At 30.7% G+C, this 9,266-nt stretch overlaps 1 protein-coding gene across 1 annotated transcript; it reads right to left on the reverse strand.

Moving 5' to 3' along the window:
- Positions 1-927: 927 nt before the first annotated feature.
- On the reverse strand, positions 928-4,640 carry LOC133831694 (uncharacterized). Its single transcript, XM_062262085.1, has 5 exons — positions 4,484-4,640; positions 4,187-4,394; positions 3,408-3,786; positions 2,680-3,101; positions 928-1,362 (listed from the first exon to the last, which is right to left on the reverse strand). The coding sequence occupies exons 1-5, from the start codon at positions 4,509-4,511 to the stop codon at positions 1,251-1,253; spliced, it is 1,149 nt and encodes a 382-aa protein (XP_062118069.1). The 5' UTR covers positions 4,512-4,640; the 3' UTR covers positions 928-1,250.
- Between the last annotated feature and the right edge of the window lie 4,626 nt (positions 4,641-9,266).

Consider the following 9,266-nt stretch of genomic DNA (forward strand, 5'->3'; position numbering starts at 1 on the left):
CAAAGTAAAATTACAATTTAATAATTTTATACGAATTAAAAATAAGAGCAAATAAGTAATTTTATTTAAATGTATAGTGTAGTTTGCGAGAAAAAAAAAATTGTGGGACCTACTATTTTTCCATGTACATATATCAATTTTTCTCTTCCATCCTATTTTCTTTCTAACTAACCAAACAAATTTTCCTTTTCCATCCACTTTTCTCTCCAAACTTTTCTTTCATCTACTTTTCTCTTCTACCATCCACTTTTCTCTCCAAACTTTTCTTTCATCTACTTTTCTCTTCTACCAAACATAGGGTTAGGGTTTCGGAGTGAGTCTCTATAGAATGAGAATGAGTAGCAGTTGGAGTAGAAGAGTTGGGAACATGAGAAGTTTCATAGGGAATTCCATGGGAGGATTAAGAGGAAGAGCCAATTTGGCATCTTGGGCTGTGGCTGCAACTTTGGCTTACTATCTTTGGGTCAAGCCTTCTCAAGATCTCAAGAAGAGGAACATAATTGATAAGCAAGACAAGTAATTTATTCAATTTTTTTCTGTATTATTGAGTATTATAAATATTTATAGTAAAGTTAGAGAAATTAGTGATTGGTTTGCATTTTCAATTCATTCTTGTGACAATAAGAATAAGATATATATTCTATTAAGATGAATAAAGTGAAGTATTCGCTATGATTTTCTAGAGAACCAAATCATTGTGCAGAAAATCAAGGGTTCATAAAAAATAAAAATAAAATCTTTATAATATTTGTGTTATCATCTTGGTTCTCTTGTTTCTGAAAGACAATATTGTTCTGCACAGAAGACCATGTACCATTCACTTGCATAATAATAAGACATTACAGAGATTTGAGCCCAGTGTTCATTATAGATCTTGGTCTCAATATAAAAAATAAATTAATAAATAAACACTAAAATGCTGATTAGTTAGAGGATCACACAATTCATAATATGGGGTTATTATTCTTTATCAAACATTATCAAAATCAACTTTTCTTTACACCATGTAGTTGGAATAAACTAAAATTTAGATTTCAATTGTTAAACTTAACTAAGCTATTATTACCTAGGAACCTTTTTTTTCCCTTTCAAAAATAGGCCCCCCTGCCTAATCCTATAATATTTGGGGGCCAAAAACTATAGCAATTGCTAATGTAAATATCCAGGAGGGACTCGAACCTCAGATCTTGTGGGAGTAAACCACGAGCTGGACTGTTTGAGCTGCTACCTCGGAGCTTCAAAACTGGAATCTAAGATTTTCTCCACATGTTGAAAATTCCATCCGCAAATGATTTCAGATTTCCCCACAGAGATGGTTTTTTAACAAATTCCGCTACACTAGTCTGCTTAGAATGATCGTCCCTGGACAAAAAAAGAAATAAGTTTGGATCCAGCTAAAATACTGAATACCAATTATCAAACTGAAACTTAATATTTATAGTTTCAAGGATAAATATTATCGACACTACTGGTACAGATACTGGTGATGTATGATTAAAAAAGTGCAACATTACGTATCCAACAAGTGAGTTGAATTGTTGTTGAAATCCATGGTTCTTGTGCTAATACTAAATGTGTTGTTAGAAACTTTTGTATAACACGTTAATGAATTATTTGTAAACAAGGAGCAGAGGGAGTTATGACATTAACACCAATATAGGTAACTTGCATCACAATAATGAATTAAATTGAGAATTTATTTTAGTATTACCAATTAAGATATTTGAAAGTTATTATCGGGTTTTTATTATTGATTAAGATAAATTACTTGATTTAGGACTTTATTTCCCTATTTCTAATATAAAAATAGGTCTTCTAATGTTATTATTATATAAAAAAGAGCTCTCCAAATCCTACAAATTTTGGGAGCCGGAAACTATAACTATTGTTATGTAGGTTTCGAGGAGGAACTGAACTTCAGATCTTGTAGAAGCAAGCCACATACCCTACTGATTGAGCTACAGGAATATGTCTCACATGCCTTTCAATGTTTATTATTTGTCTTATTGAATAGAAATCACAAACGGTTCAGATTGTCTCTCTTAAATTAAACTCTCTCTCACAATAACTCAACCAAGAAAAAAGCATATAAGACTACATTGATAAAGAGTCATGTTCTAATACTTCTTGTTCTTTATTTTTTGCTGAAGAACACAGGTTGTTACTTTTAATCTGAGTAGTTTAAGATTAGTTCCATCAAGACCACCACTAAAGTTCGGTTTAAGCTAAACCTACTTGGGAAAACTACTGACATATTCACCATTAAGTTTGTGTTTCAAAGAGTTGACAAATTGCGATAAAAAGGAAAGTTTTCAAAAAATACATGCAACCGAACAGGTTGGAAGCTAAATCTTAATTGGGGAAAAAAAGTACAAAACAAATGGTCTACAGTAATGTTTAATTTGATCATTACTCCATTTGTAGAAATTAACATTATTGTTTTTTCATAACTTATCCTTAAGCTGTCTTAGAGAAATCTTTAATATAATAGAAATTCAATTTCAGGGCTGGTCAATATGGAAGTGAGGCTTCCATTCATTTGAAAGGAAGATGTGAAAAATAATCTAAGAAGGGGAAAAAAACCATCATTTTAAATTCTGGCTACATGGTAATCAAGTAAATAGTTAAAAATCTCTGACGATGATGAAAAAAATAAGATTATTGTGTAGAAATGCTTACAGTGCAGCCTGTGCAGGTTTGTGTTCAGGGGTCCCTTCATGCCTTTCTGTTTTATCCTTTGGAACATCTTTATCTTGCAGATCGTCCGAAGTAGCTTTCTTTTGTTTATTATCCTCTACATTTTCAACGCCTAGATCCAAAACTTTCCTAGTATTCATAATCTGCAAATCCTCTGCAACAAAACCAGGAATGTCATCCTGGGCTCGATCTTCATTCTGTTTCTCATTTTCTAAGTTAACACGACATGCATGAGAGATATTTCCAAAATCTTCTTGTAGCAGACTACTCTGCTCTCGGACAAATTCAGAAGTCTTGCTCTCGACATCCTTTATCTCTACGTTCTTTTGACATGAACTAACATTCTTTTCACCATCCCCTTTAAGAAGACTATGTTGTGCTGCTGCAAATTCAGAATAACCATCCTGCAATTAAAAAGATAGAGATGTTAAGACATGTTTAATGCGTGTTTACCAATATAGAGACAAAGTAAAAGACGTGAATATTTGATTAATACAGATTGTGATTTCTAATTAGTTCTATATTAACACATCTGTGATTGTAAAAAGAATGTGAAGCATTACACTTGGCACGCCAAACTTTAGGCTTTAGCTCTGATTTAAGTCCCAGCCATCCAACTTCTTTAGACCCTCGCTATTATCTTCCAGATCAATATGACACTTTTGAATGGTTATTACAGTAAAAAAAAAGTACTTTGAACATGTACTTACTATATTTATAGTCCCTTTCTTGCTGGAAAATGTCTTATCGGCTGAAGAGGAAGATATTGAACCACTCCCTGCTTCTATATGCTTGTCAATGACATTTTTAATCTTGACATGGTTGGTCGGTGTCGTCTGAAAATCATTTTGAACACCAAGATTTACTGATATATTACCTCCTGTTAACTTTTTGGCGGTTATCAAAGGTTCCTTTACTTTTGTTGTCTCTTTTTTTCCTAAGCCATTTTGATTCACATTATCCAGAGCAGATAATTTCAATTGGGACTGCATTTCCTGCACGATTTTCTTGGCAACATAGTACGAGCCCCCAATTTGCTTCACAACAATGTTAGGAGAAGGAAACTTTCCATCATTTGTTGCTTTATAACTGCAAAACACGAATAAAAAGTTCTTCACATGCTCCTAATTTTAAAATTAAGAGAACATAACTCAATCTAAACACAGCAATGCATGGAAGAAATGCAAGTAATGACAAGAAGCAGATTTTAAAGAAGAACAAAAAAAGTGTTTACTTTCCATCATTGATCTACATTTGTGGGTTCAATGCGAAAATTGTTCTTCTGCATCAGATAAATACTTTACTTTGATGAGTCGAAAATCATTTCATTAAAGCAGAACATAAAAAGATCCAATGTGCAATAGTTTGGTTTGGCTTGGTATCAACAGTTTTACAACTTCTATTAAATTCACAAAATTTAGTGGTTTCCATAGGAAAATGACAAGAACCCAAATACATAAAATAAAAGAGGAAGAAGAAAAGTTCATACTTGTGGACAAAAGCTTCGACCAAAGCTCGGCGTTGAGCCATGGTAGTCCTCTTCCCTTTGATATGAAGATTAGTGGGTTGTGTCTCAGAAGCAGAGCTGAGAATCTCATCAGCTTTAGAATTATGATTCTCAATCTTGTTCACAGTCGCAGAAGCAGCAGCAGCAGCAGCCACAGCATACGATTTTCCAGTTCTCCCATTAGAATACACTGTTCAATCAAATTCATATGCACAAATTAAGAAAACAAATTCAAATAAAAAATTCAAAAGAGAGAGAGAAATAGATAAAAGAAGACACCGATTTTGGAGGCTGTTCTTCCGATCATGGTGATGGAGTAGAGAGGTAAGGTCTGCGCTTTCGTCTTCTTGAGGGACTTAGTTGCCCTGGTTTTCTCAGCATCGCTATGTACCAATTGAACGTATAACCTCTCCGCCAAAAACCCAACCAGCCCAGGGTTTTAGACACCTTTGGGGTTTTTTTTTTTAAAAAACAAAAAATAATAATAAAATTTATTTTTTAAATAAAATATGAGAAAATGGTGAAAATGATTTTTTGAAGTGATTTTGCATTCTAACTTATTTTTGGTCATTTTGTAAATTCGACCAGCTGTATAAATTTTTCGACCACTTACCTAAATTTTTGACTGACTATTTGAATTTTTCGACTACCTACCTAAATTTTTGACTAGCTGTTTAAATTTTTGAGTTTATTTTGTAAAGAATTATTAAAACTAAATTAGAGTGCAAAATGACTTCAAAAAATAGACAATTTTGCTAAGGAACCCATAAAATATATATTGGAGAATTTTGTCAAGGGCATGAAATTGAAGGGTAAATTAGATTATTTTTTATTTTTTTAAACTAACAGTAAATTAGGTTTAAGATATATTTATTTCATAAAATAATGAAAGAATTAAGATCAAATGTGTGTTTTTCTTAAAAAAAAAAGTTGTGGTCACTTTTCAAATGAGGTCTCTTGACTTAATTTCGCTAAAAATTTACATTTTTACATTTACACATTTTTTTGTTCAATTTTATGATTTTTAGGAAATTTTTATATTTTTTTTACGGTTATGCATTTTTTTCACATTATTTTATGATTTGTTTTGGGTTGATGTTTAGTTGTTTTTTTTTTTTTTTAGTTTATTTTGGGTTGATGCAGCTGTTTTCAAGTTGTTTTTCAGTTATTTTTCTTAAGATCGTATTTTTGTAATTATGAAACTTGTGATAATCGTATTTTTGAAAACTTGAGTACGTATTTTTGGAGAAAAAAATTAAGAACAGTAAACAGTAAAAAAAAAACAAAAAAAATGTATTTAAGAAAAAACTTCTTATTTTATTAGGTTGTGTAATTAATTTATTTTTTAAAATAAATGGGCCTCTTTGGTAACATTGGGGAAATTTACATTTTACTTTACATTTATATTACTTAATTATATATTTTTATTTCAATATTATTTTTCATCAATTAAAATCATTTTGTAATGTATATATCTATTAAAATCCTTTTTTGATTTACCATAGCTACTTTTCTTTTTGAATTATTCATGGGAAATTTGACTTTTAATACATATAAGGGAATTGTATTTAAAAATACCCCATCACCTATATGAGTCTCATTTTGATCCTACTATTTACCTTAGTACCCAAAATACCCCTGCCATTTGTTCCGACTCTCTCTCTTCTCTCTCGGTCTCTCTATATTCCCTCTCACTCTAGGTCCCGAACCAAAAAAACTCTCAAAACCCACATATGAATTTGTCGCAACCCAATGAAATCGGAGAAGAGAAGCATTGTCGGAGAAGGTCTTCAGAACCAGCACTTGAACATCGGACCGGAAGCACCCAGAGGCAACCAAACAACTCCGAAGTAGGCAAAACAACTCTCAAGTACGCGAAGGTGAGGGTTTTCTTTTTAATCTGCAATGTCTGGTTTTTTGTTGATGTTTTGTTCATAGGATAGATCGGGTCTGGGGAACTGAGAAATTTGGATTTTTTTTCAAAAATTTTGACCCACCTCGATAGGTCTCGATAGTATTTGTTAGGTCTATTTTTGAATGTGCCTCGATTGACCTCGATAGGTATCGATAGGACTCAATGCTATTAGAGTTTTAGGGTGCTTCGGTAGAATGAGACACAACCCATGATTTAGCATCTGCCTCGATAGGCCTCGATGATAATAGACATATGGCTGATTTAGCCCCTGCCTCGATAGGCCTCGATGATAATAGGCATATGGATGATTATAGCATCTGCCTCGATAGGCCTCGATATGCCTCGATAGAATAAGACTTATGGTTGTTTTAGCACCAACCTCGATAGACCTCGATAGAATTAGATATATTATGATTTTGCCTTGCCTCGATGAAAAAAAATTGTATAATAAACTCATATGATATCCATAAAAATATTGGGAACACCAAGTTAGTATGTATACTAAGAAACATATTCGTCTACTTAGTAAAATTCAAAATTGACAATTTGAATTTTGACAAATATTTTTGATTTATTGTGTTTATTTTCAGTTGGCTATGTTGAGGAAATTATCTTGAATTTTATTGCTTTTAAATTCTAATATTTTTGCCTTATTAGTTATTGTATTTTTGATAAGTTTATACAAATAAATTCATCTTATTTTCATATGTCATTTTTTATTATTTTATTATTATCTTTATTTTTCACTATTAAATTATAGACGTTTTACCTTATTATCCTTCACCATCAGCAATAAAATATAAAGTAAAATTATTACTTTTTTTATACTTTCAATAAATATTAAATGAGCATTAATGAAATATTAATTTTTGCATCACTTTTTACCATTGTACATTAGAGCTTAGTACTAAAAATTGTGCCAGATATATCACACAGTAATTTTTTATGCCAAATATAACACAATATTTACTTCTCTTATTGTAGATGACCTAACAATCTTATTAAACTATTACATTTATTTATCACCAAAATAAATGAATAAATAAATAAAGGGTTTATTACTTTTTAGACACTGTGTTTTGCCTCATTACCTGTTTGGACCCTGTGTTTTGACAAATTATTTTTTGGACCCTGTGTTTTGTAAAATGGTTCAAATAGACCCCTAAACCTGATTTTGATGAACAAAAAATTGAATATTACAACACAATTCTTAAGCAGAATGACTGTATTTTTGTTCTGAGTTGTTAGTTTGATGAATTATTTGTGGTTTTAATTCAAAAAACTTTGATCAAAGTCGAGTTTAGGGGTCTAGTCGAACTATTTTAGAAAACACAGGGTCCAAACAAATAATGAGTCAAAACACAGGATCTAAAAAAGTATAAACCCTTAAATAAATCCCAAGTAAAAAACAGCTAATCAATATTATTTGATATTCTTTACAAATATTACTTGTTGGTAATTTGTTTTATTTGATGGAGTTCATACAAGGTAACTAACCACTTAAAAAAAAGGTGAGTTGTTCATACATGAACCCTACCCAACACCTATTTGTTTATTGTTTAATTAGGAAATGAGCTGTATTAATTAATCCTAATCCTAATCCTTGTGTTCTCAAGAGCTGCTATTGACATTCCTTTTGCTTCCCACGAAGTTATTATAAAATTCCATTATTAGAGTTTTTTCAATTTTAAATTTCCATAAAAAATTATAATATATATATACACAAAATATATTATATACACAATAGTAATCTAATTTTTAATTCAGACATGCAAGATCTCAACAAGAGACCATAATCCACAATAAATATTAAATATACATAATTAATGTGTAATAATGCTCCACAACAGACATTGACAGAACTATGAGGAAGACTAGGTGTGGCTATGGCTACTAATTTTTTTTTAATACATCTTAGTATAATTTCTTTTGAAAAGAATGATATAAATATGTGTATAAATTTATATTAAATCTCCTAAAATTTGATTTGTTTTTTATGCATTGTAATTTGTAGAGATATATAATATTAGAAAAATTATAATCTAGATTTTTTATATTTATATGATGGTGCATATTGTAGTTATGACAGATCTCCCACCAGTTTTCAAACTTTTTAAAATAATTTACAGTGTCGAAAATAAAATTCAAATAGCATGTTGCGCACAAATCTGTTTTTTTATACGCGTATGAAACATGCTCTTCGAACCTTATATTCATCACAGTAAATTATTCATATAATTTCACGACAACTATACAAGATCTGCTATAGCTACAGTGTATACCGATATATTAAAAAATTAGGGTTACAACTTCTCCATATCCTGAAAATATTAACGAATAGTCCCATTGGGACCACTATAAAACTATCCTATAACATAATCTTTATTATTATTAGAGAAATTAGTGAAAATAACATATTTTTTTAAGTGATTTTGCTCTTTGGCCTATTTTTGATGATCTTTTGCAAAATGACCTCTGTCTAAAATTCGACCAGCTGTCTAACATTTTCGACCAATTGTTTGAATTTTTCGACCACTTGTCTAAATTTTCAACCAACTATCTAAATTATGAGATACCATTTTGCAAATAATTATTAAAACTAGACTAGTGTGCCAAATAACTTTAAAAAATAGGTCATTTTGCCAATAGACCCTTTATAGTGCATTTTGCACAATAACCTACTTTCAAACCATTTTAGCCAAATGACCTTTTTTTTTAAATAAGTGGGTATAATTTTACCCATTTACCCTTTCACTTACATTGACAGAAAAAAAAAAAAAAAATGCCTAACATCAAAAATCCCTAAAACCAGAAATGACCCCTTATTATTATTATTATTATTATTATTATGTTTAATTTGGCTCTGTCACTAATAACAAGAGACCTAAATTCAACCCTTTGTTGTTTCCGCTTTACAATATGTCTAATACTGTCATAATCTCTATCAACCATGGCCTTGTTATAATTAAGGACTTTGTCAAACTGTCACAAAAACAATAAACAAAAAAGGGTTTGACTTTATAGAAATCATCATCATCATCATCATACTTTTTTCCAATTATTGTCCCAACAAAACAACCCAATCATGTCAATATTATTCTGCCTTTGATCTAATCCATTTTCCTTAATTATCCACACACAACAACC

The sequence above is a fragment of the Humulus lupulus genome, chromosome 4, assembly GCF_963169125.1.
Source record: "Humulus lupulus chromosome 4, drHumLupu1.1, whole genome shotgun sequence".
NCBI lineage: Eukaryota > Viridiplantae > Streptophyta > Magnoliopsida > Rosales > Cannabaceae > Humulus > Humulus lupulus.

Excerpts from the sequence above, each read along its gene's own strand:
- LOC133831694 (XM_062262085.1), bottom strand. The coding sequence starts at position 4,511 with ATGATCGGAAGAACAGCCTCCAAAATCG. Across the intron at positions 4,395-4,483 it reads AAGAACAGCCTCCAAAATCG|TGTATTCTAATGGGAGAACT; the intron begins GTGTCTTCTTTT and ends TTGATTGAACAG. Across the intron at positions 3,102-3,407 it reads AGAAAGGGACTATAAATATA|GATGGTTATTCTGAATTTGC; the intron begins GTAAGTACATGT and ends TTTTAATTGCAG.